We start from the raw sequence: 23262 nt of genomic DNA, 5'->3' as shown, positions 1-23262 counted from the left end.
TCTTATTCTTAGCAATTTGCTAGTTGTGCCCACTTACCAGTTTACAAGGGAATGAAGAAAGAATGTATCATTATTCATTAACACACTAGAGTTTCAAGTTTTAGGTATACTAGTACTAGTCTCATTTTACTACCTATGCCCTATTGGACTATGGTCTATGGGAGTACTACGTTCATGCCTAAACAGTAGTTAAACGTACTTGTCTGCAATTTCTACGACGTATATATTGTTATTCATCTCCTTAGAGATTAACACAAGTATTTTGTCCATTTAACTTATGAATTGTGTGATTGGGGGAACTAACAAATTTTGATTTAGAGTTTGAATGGCCCAGGTAACGTGTCAGTGGATTTAAAATCTATGTGTATTTGTGAATCACGTTTGTTGTACAAAGCGACTCATCGTGTCCAAAGAGTAACATAGAATGCACAAAGATTACATGATAGATTTTTATTTGCTTTAGATTTTTCTATTTTGGCCTCAAGTTTCAACCACTATAACCATGATTTTGCACAACACGCGCATTCTATTTATACACAAAGATTACATTATAGATTTTTATTTGCTTTAGATTTTTCTATTTCTCAAACATGATGAGCTCAAATATTAATAATTTACAATTATTCAAATACTCATCTAATTTGGTTAGCAAGTCACAATTGAGTCAATTTACATCAAAATTTGCAAGCCCAAAATCATTTGCCATAATATATTTACTATACCAAAAATACAAGCTAGATAGGGGTAAAATTACATTACATACACACAAAACATCCCATAGTTAAGTGCACATTGCTTACTATTTCCCCTGATCATTTTTGTTCTTTCCACTTTGACCTTTTTATCTCATGTAAAAAGATTCTAATTAAAAAGAACAAAAAGGATCAAAGAACATAATAAGTAGTGAATTTTTGCTATTTAAACTTCTAAAATAAAATAAAATAAAATGTACCCCTAGACACACTTGAGTAACAATGAACATTTTTTGATCATTGACAACGTAACAAAATTACATCATTACATTTGAGCTAAACAAAAGTTCAAAAACTCATATGGGTAAAAACCTTGAGTCAATACCCGAACCACCACCCTTACTCCCAAGCCGGTTCGTCTCACCACCACCTTCGTAGCAAGGATTTGCACAACACGCGCGGTTCGTTCTTGACTCACACCCCACCTCTTTGAGTTTTCTCCATTTTTACCCCCATATTTTCACCGTCCCTAATGATCACCCCTTACAAAAGCGTAATTTCCAACAACAAAAAATTTAGAAAAAAACACCTAAAAATTTATTTGTACAGCAACTCAAATAACCACTGCCATAGTTCCATGATTGAATGATTTACCACCGTTGGATCGGCCTAGCTTTCGCAGTTAAGAGCGGCCTTGATCTTCTGAACCGTACATGATATGAGATTGTTTACTGTCTCAACAGATTCTACCGTGAGCTTGGCTGTAGGAAGGCTATTCACAAGGATTTGAAATGCAACTGTAAGGAGGGACCCTCCAACCCTTTGTGGGCCCCCATTCGAGGGCCCACGTAATCCTGGGCCGTCGGGGACGATAGCAAACCCCGACGGCAAAAGTGCCACGTAGGCCGAATCCCCACCATTCATCACCACATGCATTGCCGGGATATCGACTGGCGCGTACACTACAAGCGACCCTGATGAGTCTGTGCATGTCTCTTGTAAGATCAACATGCTACTCTGATTGGGATTCATTGCCTGTAACCCAAAAAGACGAAAATACCCTCAATCAAATTTTTTTCATATTTACATAACACTGCCACTATACTAAAGTTAGAAATTTCATCAGAACAGTATTTACTAGTTACTCTACTGCATGAAAAGAGAGTCAAAATTGAATGGCCAATAGTCATAAAGTGGTCCCATATAAAAACATGAAATAAAACAAGAAAAAAAAAAGTCCAAACATTTTGACTTTTCTCAAAAAAATAAAAAAATGAAGAGTATAGATTAAAAAAGCTGGTCCCTATATCTGAAAGTAACATGTCCTTTATCATATGCTTCCAATTTTATGATCCAAATACACACCTTTTTACCATACAAATGACAAATCTCCTTTTTTGACCTTTCACTCCAAGACACAGGCACAATTCCAGATCTCAACGTACCATGCATTTTTTTGCAGCATTATGATCATAGACTATACTTCTATGCATACCCAAATTAAATAAGCACCACCCCATGTCCCCAACTCTCAAACTAGACTTATTTTGTGATAATTACCGTCAAAGTAAGAATAATATTTAAAGGCGAAGGGAAAAAGAGGGGACATACACCAGCGCGGAGTAGGGAGACGCAGTTGCCTTGATCTTGGCCTTTGGCAATGTGGGCCATTTCTTGCATGGGTCCACCGTTGGATAAGATGTCCCACTCGCTCCTCAACCGTTCATCACGCAGGAAATCAAACAGTCTCTGAGGGGAAACAGGTAGCCATACTGAAGTTGCAGCACTCAGTACTATACCTGGGGGCTCGCCCGGGTCATCGATGCTCTTTCGAGTCATCACCCGGACATCCTCATCGACGTTGCCTATGTTGAGCTTGTTCCATTTGTGCACCGTGGATGCACATACACCCGCGCAAAAATTGTTGGTCATCCTCTGTGCTAACTTCAACATGCTCCTATGCCCACTCGCCGTTATAGCTGTCATTTTATACATAAATAATGGTTACCACTTTGTTAATAAGATTGAATGATAATTAAGATAATATGTACATCAAATAGATAATGGCACTCTTGTGCTATACCAGTGTGTTCTCCTGATGGTATGTTAGAGGACATGAGAATGGCAAGGCACTCGCATTGTCGTTGAAGGGTAGTGATCCATCTTTGAGCACCAAAGCCCATACCCGAGCTAACTAATGACCGGAAGAGCTGGTGGATGCTACTCTCATCATATTCTGCATGCTCCACCCATGTAACCTGTGTTACGAACCATTATTTATAGACGAGTTAATAAATGAAAAATCATAATCATCTTGCATATCAAGCTAATAAAGACTGTTAAACACCAGTTAATTATCGTGCCAACGGAGACAAGTTTGCAGTAAGCTAATCACTTATTTAATTAATTAGCTTAAGCGTAGAATTAGAGTCAAATTACGAAGTTGAAAGGGACAAAATACGGTTCAATGCAATGCAGTCAGACTTCTGACAGAAGAAACACTAGAGACGGCGCAAGTGAGGGGGAAGCAGTGGAATAGAAGAATTTGATAATTCAAACTTATCAAACACTTAAAAAAAAAATATCAATACAAAGTACATTATTCAAAAAACAATATAAGGGCAATTGGATATTAAAATAAAAATATGATAAGAGAATATTTATGCTAAAATCTTGGATATAGCTTAAGATTGGCCTCTGTATAATATAAGAATAAAGAAAATCAAGGCGATTTGAGCCGAAGAACAGGTTGTCATTGAGATTTGGACATAATTTAGGCAATTAGCAGCAGATAAATAGTATAGTAAGATGAGAACAAAGTAGACAGTCTTGTAGTTTTGACTACAAAGTCTTCAGTGAGCAGCTAAAACAACACACAAATTAAAGCTTGTATTATAAAAATAATCCAAGGGAATCAGAATAGAAACATCAAATGTATAGTTTAATCACCCTATGTTTGTGGATTACAAGGCATTAATATGTATAGGATATAAAGAAATTAATGTGTTCAAGGTTCAGAAAATACGGATAAATAGAGGCTTCTATTCATTAAACAATGCCTGTAACCTCGATCTGCTGACGTACGAATTCGTGTAAAATAATAATAATCATGTTAAGCATTAAACAAGGAGTTGTCGAAACTTGATGATAGCAATATATATGGCACAAAAGAAGCATCTAACTCTTATTTAAATAAGAACAACCTTGATTAATTAATTCCTCGGAACGAAAACCGTGATCAAGGCCCTGGTGTTTAAGCCATTAATCACCCGACAAACAAGATCCATAGATGCATGAGCTCGAACTCAAGCTCGGGAATGCAAATATAATTATCATGATCGATAATGACTACATACATGTGTACGTTGCTTTCAACAATTAATGGATGGTTCAACCAGCATGAAATCCGAAATTGCAGTTGCAACTAAATATCATTAAAAGCTAAAGTGGAAAGGACACCCAACTTGGGATCAACTCAATGAATATTGTAATTAACTTCTATACTTGTATTTCAATCATCATGTTAAGGAACATTTAGATGGTGTGTGATTAATTAAGGCGTAATAATATCATTACTACTACTATTAGTATAGTGGGTACCTTAGAATAGCCGTTTGGCATATCTTGTACAACGCACCCTGAGGGAAGCCTCCTGCAGTTCACATAAGTCGGTGAACCGGAACTTTCTCGGATGCAGTCGATCGACACATCGACAACCGCCCACACCCCCTCGGCGTGCTGCTTGCAGAACCGTAGGAAGTTCACCACCCGAACCGGCACCAATGGTGATAGCACTTGAAGCTCAGCATGCATCTACCCAAAATAAAATATATTAGAATCTCAATTTCTACTACTAATACTACATTAAGCAGTTAGACTAACAATGGTAATTAGTCTAATTACCACTTGAAGAGCACCATTTCGAGTTCCGCCCATTCCACTAGATATAACATCAGTTGTTGACGCCCTAGCAATCATGCCAGGAAACATCTCCGCCCATCGATTCTATCAACAAATCCGAGCTTATTATTAGTCCTCAACGATCATACTATACTCAAAACAAATGTTATAACTTATAAGTGCGAGTAATTAAGGGCTCACCGCGTCCATTAAGGTTTCGACGAGGGCTAAACTGTTAATGATGACCATACCATTCTCCCTAGTAGCTTCAGGGACAAAACCATTAGGCTTTAAACCAATACAAGAAGTAATAGATCTATTATACTCTTCATGATTCAATACTTCCCGGCCTCCGGCATCCATACTCCTTAACCAAAGCGGCTCATCGGTCTGAGCTAACTTGACTAATTCATCCATTGCAGCCAAAGCAAGCTCCAAATACATGGATCGTTCAAAAGATCTCTCCATTCCCGTTACATTCGCGGTCGACTTTGTAGGTGAAACCACAGGCATAGCATTAGATATCCCACTTCCGAAATCGCCTAAGGGCAACGAGGAGGTGGTCACGGTTGTCAAGTGACCGTAACCATTGTTCCCTACCGCGAGCTCTAAGGAAGAGTTGGGCATGGGCGGGGCTGATAACGTTGATAAAGATGACACCGGTCGGCCTAGAAACTTGCTTGCTAATGTACAAACTCGGTCTAACTCGTCTTTAAGACGAGCATTCTCAATCCGGAGATGTTGTTCTTCCATTGAGATGTCACCTATCATTGCCGGACCACCACAATTTGTACAAATTGGGTTCCTCATCGCTTCTCTTATTGACATGTTTTCTGCTCTCAGCTTATCATTCTCTTGTCTTAAGATTGAATTCTCATGTCTCTCCAATTGAGTCTACAAACAAATTATAATAACTTAGTTAATCCATACTCACACAAATGGATAAGAGATTAGTATTACATACCTTCATTTGAGTACGGCGATTTTGAAACCAAAACTTGACTTGTCTAGTCTCGAGGCAAAGCTTCTTGCTAAGCTCCAATCGTTGCTTCTCATCAGGATGAGGACACTCCTTGAACACACTGTATTCGTAAAGCTCGTTATCAATTACAGTACTATAGAATAAAGACGTAAATGAGAAGAGAGAAGATAGCATACGCTTCGAGTTCTTGGATTTGCTGAGGGGTGTGTCGGTGGTAACGCTTCTTCCGGGGAGGAAGGTCAGCAATATCTTGTTCATCACCGGAAGCACCATCCAAATTTTCACTTCCAGATCTACTCTCGTGTTCATCTTCTCGACTTCGCCTTACTCCAATACTACTTACTCCAGCACCATTATTGTTATTATTACCATTTCCATCATAATTTTGATCTCCTGTTCCTCTTGCTGTTACCTCTCCATGCCCCTCCATCCCCGTTTGCTAATTATCACAAACAAAATCATTTATTACTCCATATTATCATTATTATTATCATAAATTCATAATATTAAAATATAAATAGGAGAGAGAAAGTACAAGAGCAAGGGAGAGGCCAGGGGTGTTGAAGAAGGACTTGTTAATGGAGTTGGGACCCAATAAATGTTGCTGTTGTTGCTGCTGCTGTTGTTGTTGCTGCTGTTGTTGATGAGTAATGGCACCCGGAGGCATACTGTTGTTGTTGTTGCTGCTGCTGCTGTTGTTGTGATATTGAATGTCCGTTGCTAACCTTGCACCACCACCACCTCCGCTCCCGCTACCACCACCGTCAACTCCTACACCGCTACTATCAAGAAATCCTCCAAAATTCATCAAAAATGAAAATATCCCACTTTTTTTTTTCTTCTTATAGTTGAATATATATCACTATTAGTAGTTCAATGAAATAAATTATGAAGAAAAATGATGAAATAGAGAGGAGAGAGAAGACAAAAGGGTAAGAGAAAATGAACCCAGATTGTCTACAATTCCTCTCAATGGAAGAGAGAGAAAGAAGGAGAAAGAAGGGCAGTTTTTAGCTTAGCCTATCTTCCTCAAACTCTCTCTCTAACTCTTATTTATTAAAAAAAAAAACCCAACCAAAAAAAAAAAAAAAATAGAGAGCAGAAGAAGAACCCTAAAAAGGAGAAAGAGTGTCAATTTTATGCATGATGGTTTGAAAATCAGAAGTTGGAGTTCTCATATTTTTGAAATGATGAGATAAATGACCTATAAATTTATATGAAATGGAAATAGAAATAGAAAAAAAGAGAGAAATGAATAAAAAGGGACTTTTTTAGGTGGGGATAGGAAAAAATAAAGTAGAGAGAAAAAGGAGAAAGGAAGGAGGAGAAGATAAAAGGACAGTGGGTGTATGTGGAGTGTTCGAAGCCTTACAAATAGTTGCCTCCAAAATTTTAGATTATTTAACAAAAGCGTCGGTTGACTATTTTTCCTACTTTTTCCCTCTCACTCACTCTATCTTTTTATGATTTCTCTCTCCTCTATTATGTGTTGGAAAAGTTAAATTCATTTCGTGTTTAAGTACTTGTAAAAAGTTACTTCTATCGCTAACAAGGAACACCTAAACCTATCAAACTTTTCTATACGGATTTTTACTCCTTACTTTCGTTTTATATTATTTGTAATATTTGTTAAAAATAAAAATTACATACGAGTAATATTTATCAAAATGATTGTTTTCTTTGTAACTTGTCATCACATATACCTCTATCTTTCTCTACAATATTCATTTTACACTTACATATAATTTTGCTTAATAGTTCAAGCAACATTTCAAAGTTGCAAATAATAAGAATAGAAGATAGTACATTAATTGATTTATTAAAAAAAAAAAATCATTTTGGATATATATACGGATATTCTTTTATGTTTGTCTCATTTTGAATAATCAACTGAAAATAAAGAATTTTTTGACATTGGTATTAACAATTAAGGATTGACACAAAAAATTAAGGAATTGAAGTAGTTTTGAAGTTTCAAAATAAAAAATAAAAAAATAAACAAAAAAAAAAAAGTAACCGCCGAGTATACTCCAGCAACAAAATTTTTTAATTAAGCTCGGTCTAAACAACACTTAGGCCAAACTAGCTGGAAATAAAAGGCCCGGCCATTTTTTAAGAGGTCGAGTTGATCCAATATTACTAAGTACAGTATTTAATCAAACTTATGGTCCCAAATATTCGAATTGTGTATTTGATTATCTTTCTTTTCATTTAATTAAATTGGATAACAATTGCTCAATCAAATCGGTCTTAATGTATAATCATCCAATCTCAACCAAATAAATCAAAATTTGTACACTCTAGTGTGATATGAAGAGTTTGGGCCGAGTACTAATAAACCTCAACCGACCTAATATCCTCAAACTTGGTAGTTTAGCAAAGCTTAGGCCTTAAATCGACCAATTAGTCTAATATTTTCAAAATACAGGTAATCAAACATCTAATTTTAGAATCAGCCCGACTCAATCTATCTATTTATCTATAACAATACTAAAACAGAGGGCATTTAAAACAAAAGTTCCACGTGTCACCTTCTCATTAAAAAAAATTCCGCTCTTTTTGCTATCCTAAATAAAGCAATTAGTTTACTAAATATTTTTAAGTCCTTTTATTTCCTTTTAATTCGTATATTATAATAGAATAAAAATATCACAGTTCGTATACTAGAATAAAAATAAATGATCTTATATAATATTTTTGCCAACAAAATATAATTTTATTGTTCTTATGTGATACAATTTTTGTCTAAAAACATAAAAAAATTTGGGAATATTTTCCTCGAGTATATATTCACTTTACCAAAGTCAGCATATATACCTGATACAAGCCTCAAACTAAGCGTGACAAATAATATACAATTAGGCAACTAATGATATGCTTTAACTAGAAGATATACACTATACAAAATATATACACCCTATATTTAACAAAAGATAGTAATTAACTTTTAGATAAAATTATTACCGTGCATAATCTTTTATCGGTTTTCTAACGTGTGTCCATGGGCACACATTAAAGAAGTATAGAACATATTCCTAATGAATGTTTGATAATAAGATGTATCTACACGTTTAAAAAGGGTAAGTCTAATATATCATATGTAAAATAATAAAATTTTCATTATTCCTCTTTCAAAAAATTTACCAAATTTTTCCAAATATCTCTCAATTAATTTTAATAGTACCTAAGAGGATTTTTTTTATTATTATGAAAATAAAACGTACTACTAGCTGGCTTGCCGCCTAACTTTCAGAGAAGAATGTAATTATATAGTTTGTCCCCTAATTTTTACAGAGAAATGACATGAATATAATTTGCTAGCTTATTTCATCCCCTGAAAGCATATGCATAATTCCATCCTTTCTTCTTGCACCCAATAAATAATGTAAAATATATTGTTAATTGAACTAAGCAATAGCAATCTCATCAAGACATTTCACAATGATCCTAAGTAACCAAAATTTATTTTGTTACAAAATTTATATCATTCTTATTTAGTACACTTATGGAATGGTTTTATCTTAGTATAATTATGATAATAATTCACTTATTAATAGATACAATATTTGATTCTAGAATATATATAATGCATATTTTTTTTTGTTTTATAAAAGTATTTTTATCATATAAAATATGCATATAATTTTATTCTCAAATAATGCATTTTATAATCATATATAGGACGGATCTCAATATTAAACTACATTTGGCAGCAACATATGATTTGTAGAGCTATAAAATGTAATACAAAGTATTAATATTCATTACGTACCAATGCATGCTCAGCTCCATATTATACTCATATATAGCAAAAATTAAGATTATTTAGTGAACTATAAAAATCAAATTATTATCTTAAGTTAGAGTCATTTTGTGATTTTCATAAGAACTTTTTACGAATTTAGTGTACTCTTTAAATTCTTTGTCATATTAATTAGGTAGGTATTCATATATTTAAGTGCTATTTTTTAAAAATTATGAAAAAAAAAATAAAAATAAAAAAATCTTGTATGATTAGTTTTATTATACGAGTAGTATTACAAACTTTTTTAGAAAATCGGGTGTAAAAAATATTGTAGATTCATTGTAAAGCTCTAAAATGTTCAAAATTTACTCCAAAATAAATAAATAAAGTTACCCCAATTTAATAAATGTGATATATGCTTAATGATAAAGTTACTGTCAAAAAAATTGTAAAAATCATATCAAATGTTGGTGAGTGAAAGTAACTTTATTACTTTTAAAGAATTTATATCAATCTCTATATATTTAAATTAAAATCATATCATCATTAGAGTTACCCTAAGAAGTTAAAACTTATTCTAAATTAGTTCCCTAAAAATGTTTGATGTACACTAATAATATTAATGTAAATCGGGTGTACATAAAAGTTTATGTACTTCATGATGTGAGATTTATTTTTTTTAATATATGATCTCCAATAGAACTACACAATCCCGTTGGACGAAGTAACCCATGTAACACTGATCAAGTAACCCCTATAATATTAATGAAGTAACCCCTATGATGGCTATGTGGCCAGTCACATAAAAAAGTTAGTGTGGTCTCATTAAATAGACAATTTTATTTATACTATAGTAACTTTTTATATATGCTAGGGTAGTTTTTGATTGTTTTAGGGGCAACTTTACAGTGAATATATATTATTTATTGTAAACACGATATTCTAAAAAGTTTGTGACTTCATTATGAGACGAGATTATATGATTTATTAAGTTGATTAAGACAAAAGTATACATGAAGGGTAATGTACTTAGTATTAGTCTATTAGATATGTGAATGGGCTTGATTCATTCTGATCTAAAAAGGAATGATATGATCGTGATATGTATAGTGAAAAATCAGCCTTATTCATATGTCTATTTCTACTTTTTTATACTCGACATTGAATTGAAAATATTAGATTAAGTAATGTCATATATGGATACACATTATTGTGATTAATATCGTCATGAAATTATAAAAAATCAATTAATATAAAGGATTTCACTATTATGCATTAATCTAATTGTAATTTAAATATTATGAGATTTAATAGTTGAACTTTATAAATCGTGCAATTACATGGGTATTATATATACTCCTAACCAACCAAGTATTATAAAACTTGGTTACTTAGTCAAGTTTATATTACAGTTTAGTAAAAGATATATATTATTATTGATTGTATATTAAATGTAGACCATCACTATATGTGACAAAAATATAATTAAGAATAATAGTTAACTAAAAATTTCTACGCTTAATTTTCCGCCCCTAAATATATCAACAAAATCAAAGATTTTATGTAATGAGATAATATAAATATATTTTATACTTTTTATAATTTACCAAATACTTTACATCGTGAAATTTAATACATAGAATATGTAAGTAATACTACTTTGATTCGAGTCATAAATGAATCCTTTGACATTTTTGTTTCAATTTTTAAATATAATGCCTCTAAGAAAAATATTAGAAGTTGATAACTATCTAATGTAATAGTTTAAAAGTAAGGAAAAAAAAAGAAGATAAAAACATTCAATAACATATTCATTTCTAAATCTCAATTCAATACTAAGAACTTTCAAAGAGAAAATAATTACCTTAACAAGAATTGAATTGGTATTTTTATTATGCATGTAAAAGAAAAATAAAATACTACGAGTAGGTTGTACTAGAACAGGAACGGGATCGAGTACGGGCACCAAAAGGGGTACGCAATACGGTTTCTTAGAAAGACATATTTTATAAAATCTTCAATAGTATTTGATAAATTTTTCTTTATACGATGTAAATTTTAAGAAGACAAAAAAAATCATTCAAAAATTCCTCAAATTTAATAAATTTAAAGCAAAGTTTTAAAAAAATTATTATAAGATATAATAAAACTATATATCAATGTACTTAGTACGCATTAGGACACGAGTGCATATTGCGTGTTCGATACGGGTACGATGACCATTAAGGGTACCCATAGGAATTTAAAATACTAGGTTGCACTAGAACGGGTACGGGATCGAGTACGGACACAAAACGGGTATACAATATCGTTGCTTGAAAGATAGAGGATACGGGTATGGCTAATTAAATATGGTATAATATATTCTGTACATAAATATTTTATAAAATTATACAAAGTATATTTTAAGAAGACCAAAAAATCATTCAAAAATTTGTAAATGTCATAAACGTTTTTTTTATATCTATTTTTAAACTTTTTTATTCAACATTAAATTATATTTACGACATGGGGTACTGTGATAAAATGGGTACACTTTATTAGTTTATTATTGTAATGAATAATAAATTTGTAAAGTATTTCACTATTATGCATTAAGCTTATCTTAGTTAATTTTGTGAGATTTGATACTTAGAGCTTTAAAAACGTGCAATTGTACGGGTACTATACTAGTTTTAGACTAATTCCCGATCACCATAACTTGGTACCTACCAAATTTTGAACATCCAATTTACCTCTAATTGAAGATATCTAGTTTGGCAAATTAAGTAACACCAAAAAATTTTACAGAAAGAGAGGGGGAAAAAAAAATGAATAATGATACGAAATTGCTAAAAAGTATGGGGAAAAGCAATGTTGTATAGATAAGACAAGTAGACAAGACAGGACACCAAAATCATTTCTTCCAATGCTCTTTCCTTCAGATTTTCCTATAATACCACCGCAGAATTTTACATTCTGATAAAAGTTAATCTTTAATTTCACAAATTATCAATTATTTCATAATCTAGGGTTTACTATGCAAAATCGATTTAATTAATGACATGCTACAAACATGAATCAATCAATAAAATAAGTAGGAAATAAAAAAAAAATCGTACCGAATTTTCGCAGAAGATTGAATAATGGTGCAGTTGAAGATTGATCAGCCATTTTTGGTAATCTGGAATTGGAGAAAATTATCATCAATTGTGCAGTGTATATATTTAATTTTTGTTTTTTTTTATAAAAAAAAAAAAAAAAAAAAAAAAAAAAAAAAAAAAAAAACTGGAAAACGAGGATTAAATTAAGTGGATTTGAGTGAAACAACACATCGAGCAAATGAGTGTCAAATGGAGTGTCAATTTGAGTTGAAAATGTGTGCTGGTGAACTGAATTTTCTGAAAAACTTTTACGCCTTTTCATTTTTACACCAGTTTTTTCAAGATGACAAGAAATTCTAGGCTAAAAGCTCAAAATAGTAAGGAAATCCGGGTGTTACAAAGAGGGATAAATCAGATAGTTCTTTCTTCGTATATCCATATCCTACATCAATAGCGAAAACAAATTCAACTGTTTTGACTGTTGAGGGGTAAAGATTTTCTAAGCCAAGTAAGTTCAAATTATAGAATGTATGCGTGCTATATCAAATATGAAGTATCAAACAAGTGCTAGTCCAAAAAGTCATATCCAAACTCGCTAAAACGGGTTGGGCTTTTGGGACCATAACAAGTTTTTTCGTATTAGGTATAGGTTGTTGACGTACAAGAATACTTTATTAGTCGCTCAATTTCACACTTTTTTTTTATGATGATGGAGTTATTGTTGATTAGATTTACCATTGTTCTAATTTTTTGTTCTAAAGTACAAAGTATTAGCAAGGCTACAATGTACAAATATAGTGTGACCGATTTTTAACACTAGTAGGATTTGTTTTGCTTAAAGTTTTGTAATCGCACCTTGTCACATTAACATCCTGTGCGACACTAGTAGCACGGCTTGCACCTATGGGGTGCATTTAAGACCACGATATAAATAGAGCTAGACGCACAATGCTCTTTTCAGTTTAAACCTATTGCATAACTTGCTAACCGCTAACAACAATGGGGGATAATTGTCGATCGAGGGAAAAACACTAGGATCTTTGTACTCAGTGATCTCTCATGGCAATGTCAATACAAACCCATTGTGAGATCTGTGACTAATGTTTTGTACAAACTACAGTAGAACACTTAAGGATAATTGTAATTGTAGATTATCCATGTAATTAATGATCAAGCTAAGAAAATAATGTAATTGTCAAATCCTTTAATTTTAAATTATCATTCAAGAGGATAAAAACCTCCTAATCACCTTTAAAAATAGCTTGATCACATGCGACATAATTACTAATAAAGGAAGATCTTTCGAAAACAACCCCTCAACACAACAAATGATCGTCATTAACCTTTTGATATTATGATACTAAATATCTTTTTAATTTGTTTGAGGTTTGACCTAGGAACAAATAATAATAATAAATAATTAAAGATAAAATGAAAATAATAAAATAGACTAGCAAAAGAACTTGTAATTATTAATTGAATTAAAATCTAGGCTCCCATGAAAAAGGGGAGAAAATGTCACGGAACATCAATTTTTGTGTTCCCATTTTAATTGATGGGACAATGATCAACTCTAATAATTTTGACAACGCTACTTTTGTAATCTTGTTGATATTTCTATGTATCCATATTAATTGTGTCTTTTAACTTTTAATATGGGATATTTTATAAATATTTTCATTAATTTTTCCATGCATGAATGGATTGATTATTGTTTGTTCACACTTTGTTCTTTTATTATGTCTTTGAGACAGTTATTTCATGCAGTATAAAGATGAGAGATACCAGTATTAAAGAGTGGGGTGTGCTTAGGCTTGTAGCACTTAATAATTAGGTCAAATTATGTCCAAATGATTTGATAATTAGCAATGAGAATATTTAATTAATTAGTTGCATAGAATAGATTTAACACCAATTAATTAATTGTCAAAACATGTATTTATATATAGATTATTATTTTGAATTAATTGTCAAAACATGTATTTATATATAGATTATTATTTTGAATGTGTTTCGTGAACACAAGCTTATTAGAGTACCGGTCTTTGCAACAATGCTTTCATGTCGGAAATAATGTATTAAATCAAATTATGCAGATTCACTATTTAAGGACAAATGTATTATTTGAAAATAAACAAAATTTGACAAAGAACAATAAAGGGTTGTTTAAGGGGTTATTGGTTGGGGGGAAAAGGTTGAAGATGAATCTTTAGTCTTTCTTTCACATGAGTTTTGTGAACAAATTAAACACCTTTATTTGTCTTTCTTTCAATGACTTTGAAAAATATACTTGTATTATATTCTTACTTAAATATCCTAGATAGTAACTATTTTCTCAATTCCATATCATATTAACATTTTTAATTTGAGTTTGTCAAAGATTGATTTTTTTTTTTTTTTTTTTTTGGTGTATAGAGAGCCACAAAGGCAGATGATGAGAATCGATCCCAGGATTCTTGAAACCGGGAAAAAAGCTCTAACCACTTGAATTATCCTTCACTCTCAAAATTGAATTTATGACCGAACAATAATTAAAAGAAGGCATCTTGATTTGCATTAGTACTTGATAAAATTCATGAGGGAATCGAAATTGGACCAGCTAGACTTTAACAAATTATTAAAGGTGTAATTAACCAATTTTAATTTTTCTACAATTTTAATGTAATAGGATAGTATTATCGCTTAAATTATTGAAGGGTCGAAATAGTTGTCATCCTAATCAATATTGTGATCATCCACCATAGTACTGTGAAAGTATGTATCCATTGAACTACGAACATAACTTTTAAAGCAAGAATAATATTTTCATAAACAAATGAATCTTCTACAAATTGAAAAGAGTCCAAACCACCAAAATACATAATTCGGAGTAACACTATTCTTTCAACTACTATAGTTAATTAATACCTTAAATAGCAAGACAATACGGAGTAATTAATTACTCCATCCGTTCTTTTTGAATTCTTCTTATTTGAAAGATATTGGCACTCTATTCATAAGATGAGGTTTAAATCACTCTCATTATACACTCCGTACAACTAGATAAGCCATGTTAGGTCTTATTATTTGATTCATTTCAATAGTTTATTAATATCCTGTTGATATTTGCTAAAACTTGATGAACAAGAAGCTTTTAGAGAGAGAAAACGAAGAGAAAATTGTATTGATCTTAGAGAGAGAAGAATATTCTGATCATTACAAAAGTGTGAGCTCAGCTAAGGAGCTTATATACTAGCTATTACAGTAAGCAACTAATAACAAACTTCTATGATTAGTTTGTTACAAGAGAAGTTTCTAGAATCAGATAGTTATAACTAACTGCTGAGGTGGCAATCTCCTTCTGTCAAGGTGGAAATAGCTGAGCATACTCTGATGCTTCAATACCCCCCCTCAAGCTAGGGGTGGTAAAGTCAACCAAGCCTAGCTTGGAACTCAGATAAGTGTGCTAGTAAATAGGCAGAGTTTTTGTAAGCAAATCAGCCAACTGTTCCTAAGATGGAAGATAGGATAGTTCTAGCAGACCATCCAAAACATTTTCCCTCGTAAAGTGAAAATCCAGCTCAATATGTTTAGTACATTCATGCATAATAGGATTCTACCCAATGTAAATGGCTGATTGATTGTCACAGGACAGTTTAACAGGCTTCAAATTGTCAACCCCTAACTCTGTAAGAAGCCTAACCAGACAATTAACCTCAACTGCTGCTGCAGCCATTTCCCTGTACTCAGTCTCTGCAGATGATTTAGAGACAATACTTTGTTCCTTTGACTTCCATGAGATAGCTAGGGGAATTCCCAAGCAGCATGATATAGCCTGTAATTGATCTTCTAGTGGAAGGACAAGATCCCTAATCAGAGTCTGAGTATGCCTGTAAAGTGAGCTGGTCAGTAGCTTGGAGAAGGATGCCTTGTCCTAAGGTGTGAGCAACATCTCTCAGGACATGACGCAGAGCCTGCATATGCTGAATCCTTGATTGCTGCATGAATTGACTTAAGGATTGAACAACAAAAGACAAGTCTGGTCTTGTGTGAGTTAAAAAAATCAATTTACCCACAATCTGTCTATAAAGAACAGGATCAAGATAGAAGTCACCCTGATCATCCACTAGCTTCAAAGTCTGTGATAGAGGTGTCTTGGCAACTCTTGAAACATCATAACCAGACTCACGTATCAACTCCTTGGAAAATTTTCTCTGAGTGAGAATAATTCCACAAGTTAGGTGAAGAACTTCATTGCCAAGAAAGTAATGTAGCCTGCCCAAGTCTTTGATGCTAAAGACAGAATGCAAATGACCTTTTAAATCCAAAATAGCTGCATCATTTGTACCAGTCATAATAATATCATCAACATATACTGCAAGTATGATAATGTCAGTATCATCTTGCTTGAGAAATAAAGAATAGTCATTCAAAGACTGCTTGGAACCTTTATTCTATAACTCGAGTGTCAGTCTAGCAAACCACTGTCTTGAGGCTTGCTTGAGTCCATAGAGAGACTTTTTGAGCTTACAGACAAGGTTATGAGGATTAGGTATCCTTTCTGGCATCTTCATGTAAATTTCTTCATGCAAATCCCCATGAAGAAAAGCATTGTTGATGTCCAACTAATGCAAAGTCCATCCTTTACTGGCAACAAGAGCTAAGAGGCATCTCACAGTAGCCATTTTAACTACTGGAGAAAAAGTCTCATCAAAGTCTATTCCAAAGACCTATGTGTATCCTATAGCAACCAATCTGGCTTTCAGCCTTTTTATAGTCCTATCAGCTTTGAGTTTCACTTTGAAAACCCACTTACACCTTATAGCTTTCTTCCCTTTAGGAAATGTACAAAGTTCCCATGTTCCATTCCTTTCCAATGCCTCTATATTCTTCTGCATAGCATCTATCCACCCCTGATCCTGAGAAGCTTCAAAGTAACTAGAAGCTTCTAAAATGGCAGTAGTTTTAGCTATAAGAGTTTGTAAGGAGGAAGGAATATCTGTGTATTTGACAAGATTACACCAGTGAGAGTTTATAGATACTGCAGTAATATACTCCTTGTGCCAGTGAGGAGGGTTATGTGGTCTGTCTATTTGTCTCAAAGGTTGTGGTGGAGGGGGATAGGTGATGTGTTTTGTGATGGAGAGAAAGCAGGTGAAGAATTTGGTTGGGGTGAGTGATCAAAATGGATAAGTGATTCTGTATGAGAAGCAGAATCAGATGAATTATTTGAATTTGTAGGGAGAATAAAGGGTTCAGGGATAATTTGGGACAAATCAGGTGTGCTTGGGGTAGCTATAGGTAGGAAAATAGGTTGAGATTTGGTTTTAACAGAAGAATGAAAGGGTAGATGCTTCTCATGAAAGTAAACATCTATGGAAATAATGAATTTCTTTGATTCCAGAGACATAACTTTGTAAGCTTTCTGGTTAGGTGGATAACGAAGAAAGATACAAGGCTCTACTCTTGGATCAAACTTGCTCCTATAGGATTTGACTGTTGAGACATAGCAGAGACACCCAAAAACTCTCAAATGCCCTAAATTAGGCTTGCTTCCATGTATCTTTACATAAGGTGTGCAAAATGTAATAGAACTTAGAGGCATTCTATTAATGAGATGAGTTTCACAAAGTAAACACTCTCCCCAAAGGTATATAGGAACATTTGACTGAAAATACAGGGCTCTTGCAGTCTCTAAAAGGTGCCTGTGCTTTCTTTCAACCACACCATTCTGTTGGGGTATTTCTGTAAAGCTTCTCTGATGTAGAATCTCATATTTACTATAAATCTGCAGTATAGGCCCTTCACAAAGTTCTTTTGCATTCTGATCTTATGTACTTGATAGAAGTATGAAACTGATTGTAAATCATTGCAACAAAGTTTTAAAGTACAATAACAACATTACACTTAGTCTTCAGAAGAAAAGTCCATGTATGCCTTGAAAAATCATCAACAATAGTCAAGAAAAAATTACAACCATCATGTGTAGAAACTTTATAAGGACGCCAAGTATCAATGTGTAACATCTCAAAACACCTAATAGTCTTAATACTGCTAATAAGGAATGGTATTTTAGTTTGTCTAGCTTTAGGATATACCTGACATGAAGAACATGATGAATTTTATTAAAAGGCAAGTGACCTAAACGAAGATGCCATAACTTTGCTTCTTCAGAATTATTCAACTGTGCAGCATCAGCAACTGAAACCTCATTCTTCTTCTCATGAACACTACTCTCTTCATCAACTGCATATAGACCAGATTCCAACTTACCAAGAACAAGTGTGTTGCTCTGGGAATGGTCTTGAATTAAGCAAGTATGATGAGTAAACTTGATTTCACAGTCAAGATCCTTACACAATTTATGTGTATTGATCAAATTGAATGTAAAATCTTGAACATACAGCACATTCTTCAACTATATACCATTATGAAATCTGATAATACCAATATTCTCAACTTTCACATGCTTTCTGTTAGCAACAGTGATAGTGTTTGGTGTTTTATTTAATTTCCCATAAGAATAAAACAATTCAATGTTGCAAGAAATGTGATCAGTTGCACCAGAATCAATGATCTACTTAGAATTTGAGCAAGAGATAAGACAAGTACCTGCCATGTGAGGTGAGCTGTAATTTGAATGCACAAGATTCTGTGCATTCACAGACTCGGGAGTGGAAGTGGTCTGATCTTGTTGCTGAGCATTCATCACCTCAATGAATTTGTTATATTGCTCAGTAGAAATGTGAGTTGTTTCAATAGCCTGGTCAGTATTCTCATCAGCATCATCACTGTAAACAATTGCAGCAATCTTCTTCCCTTTTCCTTTGAAGCCAGAATTAGCACTTGAATAACCATGAATTTTGAAGCATTTCTCAATTGTGTGGCCAGACATCTTGCAAAAATCACAGAAAAGAGATGAAAATCTTCTGTTACCGGTTGCTCCCTTGCCAAAACCAGAATTATAACCTTGCTGCTGCTGTTGAGAATTTATGTTCCAAGTATTATGGAATTGAGGCCTATAATTGACATTCCTATTGCCTTGGAATTGATCTGGCCTCCTGCTACCTGCTGCAAAAGCCATAGTGTTAGCACCAGCATTGGCTTTTGCTAACATGCTCACATTCCTTTATTTCTCTTCCTGAGTGAGAAGTTTGTAGGCCAAAGAAACATTAGGCAAGGGTTGCATGATCAGAATGTTTGTTCTGACATTAGTGTATTTTCTATCTAGCTTCATCAATAGCTAAATCAACCTCTCTTCCTGCTGTTGCTTGAAAAACTTCTGAGTCAAATTACATGTACAACCACCACATGAACATGTAGGAACATGACTGATTCTAGAGATTTGATCCCAAACAGCCTTGATTTTTGTGAAAAACTCAGCAATACTACTAGATCCTTGTGACATATCATGCAAATTCTGCTGTAATGAGTACAATTGTGCACCAGAACAGAATAACGATCCTCAAGATCTTTCCAGATTTCTCTTGTTGTATTAAAATACAGTACACTTTTAGCAATACTAGGATCAAGTGAATTCAGAATCTAAGCTGTAATCATAGCATTACATCTATCCCAAGCCTGACTCTCAACCAGATTTGTGTCTGGAGGTCTAGGAAGAGTTCCATCTATGAACCCTTACTTATTTTTAGCAGCAAATTCAATGATAATACCACGTTGCCATTCACTGTAACAATCACCATTAAACTTCACAGAAACCAAAGGATTTGCTGGATATTTAAAAGGATGCAGAAAATATACACTAGCAGGATTTGATTTAAGAGCTAGATTATTGTTTTGACTGTTTGGACTTCCTATTGTAATTAAAAAAAAAACAACAATTTGAGTGGAAAAACTGATTGATCAAAACAGCAAAAGAATGATAGAAATCACAAAGAACTAATCAAAAAATTCCAGAAAAAATCAATCGATCAAAAACCTCACTGAAACCAGACAAATGAGAGGAAGAAATGCCTGATAAATTTGCAGAAATCACAGAAGAAATCCGGGTTGTGGCTCTGATACCATGTTGATATTTGCTAAAATGATGAACAAGAAGCTTTTAGAGAGAGAAAACGAAATAGAAAATTGTATTGATCTTAGAGAGAGAAGAATATTCTGATCATTACAAAAGTGTGGCTCAGCTAAGGAGCTTATATACTAGCTATTACAGTAAGCAGCTAATAACAAACTTCTATGATTAGTTTGTTATAGGAGAAGTTTCTAGAATCAAATAGTTATAACTAATTGCTGAGGTGGCAAGCTCCTTTTGTCAAGGTGGAAATAGTTGAGCATACTCTGATGCTTCAATATATCCCATTGTTATATATTTTTAATAATATGCAACTAACGTTGTTTATGACCAAAGTAATATATTAATAACGAACATGCACGATTACTTTTAAAAATGGAGGGATTATATATGTTTTTTTTACAGCATAATCCAACTAATTAAGTAAAACTATAATACAAAGTACGTAAGTACAAAAATGTGTGTTTTGGGGTGTAGCGATAATTAAGAATCTTTGAAGGACTTTAGTTTGACTCATTAATTTGTAGGACCAAAACTCATCATAATTAGCGTAGTATATAGTATTACACTATTACTCCAAATTCAGATCCCAAGAATTATTCAAGCATCAAAATTGAACATAGGAGTAATCCGGTATAGAAAGATCATGAGAGGTTCAAACAGGATAATTATTATTCCAAATCCCTATACAATCATTTTCAAGGTTTTTTTTATTTTTTTATTTTTATTTATTTTTATTTTTATTTTTTAATCAAATAAAAAATAAATGGAGATAACCTTGTATAGCAAGTTTGGACCAGAGGCTGCAAGCTAGCAATGTGCCTAACCCATATGATATTATATAAAGAAGATTATATAATAATATACTTTATGTAAGCATTAATTTCCCCTTGCATGCTTCTCTAGCTACTAGATTATTGAGAATAACCTAGCTAATTTGATCCTTAATACAACCATGTGCAACTTTGTAATGCAACTTTGCTTTGACCAAGTACAATGAAGGTACAAAGGATGCATGCGCTTTTGATCTTAATTGTAAGGAGTATATGATATACAACACGTTTGGTCATTCAAAACATATGGACGTTGATCGATTACTTACATGAATAACGATTAATACACTCATTTTAGAAAAGATATACTCCGTACTAATTAATGTTCGTTATTCAGTTACTAAATTGGATTATTCTTACTCATATTGTCGTTATATTGTCTATCTATTAAATTAGTGATTCATACACAAACTAATCATCGATAGAGAAGATGTGAGTGTAGAGGGTATTAGGACCGTTATTAAGGGCCAACCACATGTATAAACATTATTATAACAATTTGGCAAGGGGATTCAAATTGAATTGGTTTAGATCAAGGAGACAAAAGAACTAGAAAAATAACCTTAATCAATTAAATGAATATATGATGCAAATTAAAGAATCGATCTTTAAAAGGTCTCTTACAACAACTACAATGTGACTTTGTAACTTTGAGCTAAATGATCACATGCAGCCAATGATGTAGTTTCACCAACCTCGATGTAAAAGAAAATCATGCATAAATTCAAAGCCTCCCAAACTCATGACTGAGTACATTATCACCCTCCTCTTCCCTAAACGATTGTCCTACAATAATTTACATTAAATATATACGAGTACTTAAATAGTTTGAAGTACTCGAATAATTAAGGCATGTTTAGAAAGAGAGATATTTTGTAAGACGGGTTTTAAAAAATTTTATATAGTCGAATTAAATTATTATTAAGAGACAAAGAAAATACTCTATAATTAATACAAAGTAAGTAGCTAGTCTAGCTACTTAAATTACAGCAGCAATTTTTGTGGGTTGACACATTAAAACTTTGCATATTACATATGGATCTTAAAAGAGAAGCTTCTTCATTAATACGAGTCTCACAAACTTTGAGAGTTGACAGATAAATTTTGTAAATAAGAGTCATTAATACAACTAGTCATTAGTTCACTAAATAGGCTCTAATCCCATTAATTTCAAAATATAGGAGCATTAATGTTTGTGTTTTGAAGATTGACAGCTGGATGTAGTAATTATTAGTAGTGTACTTAACTATACTCTTACCACTAATTAATTACGAGTTTAATAACGGCTCAACCGAGGAATATTCAATATCGTTGGAATCTATTGCATACAGCTTTTCGAATCTTTTGCCTTTTACTCCCTTAATTCTTTTCTCTGTTAATTTTCACTTATTAGTCCACTTATTAATTAAATACAGTATTGTTTATTTAATTCCATTCAGTTGATTTAAATGATTAAATTCAAGTATAAGTTTATGGTTTACCTACTTAGCCACATTTTCCATCTTACATTTTTTTTTTTTTTTTTTGCACTAACATTTTCCATCTTACATAGATAATGTAAGGATAACAAGCTAATTTCCTCAAAAAAAAAAAAAAAAAAGAAAAAAAAAGATTTGAAAAGTGTGTGTCTAGTGGTAAGGATTGAATCTTCTAACCTTGAGGTTGGGGTTCAATCCCCACTAGAAACACTTTGAAGGTGAGGATCCCTTATTTTTTCCCCTCACTCTCAAAGTGTCTGATTTGTAAATACCCAACCAAAAAAAATGGTGAGGGTGAATTGAGGTATGGTCAGATGAGATGAGAATAGGGTATAGAATTTGATCAAGTCAACTCTGTTCATCTTCTATTTCAATTCGATCATTTTAGTTTTGCTCCAAAGAATATAACCTAAGTATAATATACTCACATTATACAATTATAATTTCCCACATATTATTATATAAATGTAAGGTATACAAGAAGCCACTTTACATAATTATTAGTGTGCTTAAGTTAATGATGATAATAATGATTCTT

At 32.8% G+C, this 23262-nt stretch overlaps 1 protein-coding gene across 1 annotated transcript; it reads right to left on the bottom strand.

Annotated features, from left to right (window-relative positions):
- Positions 1–680: 680 nt before the first annotated feature.
- On the bottom strand, positions 681–6987 carry LOC110731738 (homeobox-leucine zipper protein ANTHOCYANINLESS 2-like). Its single transcript, XM_021911633.1, has 9 exons — positions 6110–6987; positions 5751–6013; positions 5557–5674; positions 4794–5486; positions 4596–4697; positions 4293–4505; positions 2776–2950; positions 2304–2671; positions 681–1727 (listed from the first exon to the last, which is right to left on the bottom strand). Exons 1-9 carry the CDS (start codon positions 6380–6382, stop codon positions 1362–1364), a joined length of 2571 nt encoding a protein of 856 aa, XP_021767325.1. The 5' UTR covers positions 6383–6987; the 3' UTR covers positions 681–1361.
- Positions 6988–23262: the final 16275 nt, after the last annotated feature.

The sequence above is a fragment of the Chenopodium quinoa genome, unplaced genomic scaffold, assembly GCF_001683475.1.
Source record: "Chenopodium quinoa cultivar QQ74 unplaced genomic scaffold, ASM168347v1, whole genome shotgun sequence".
NCBI lineage: Eukaryota > Viridiplantae > Streptophyta > Magnoliopsida > Caryophyllales > Amaranthaceae > Chenopodium > Chenopodium quinoa.
This window is presented reverse-complemented; position numbering and strand designations above follow the sequence as displayed.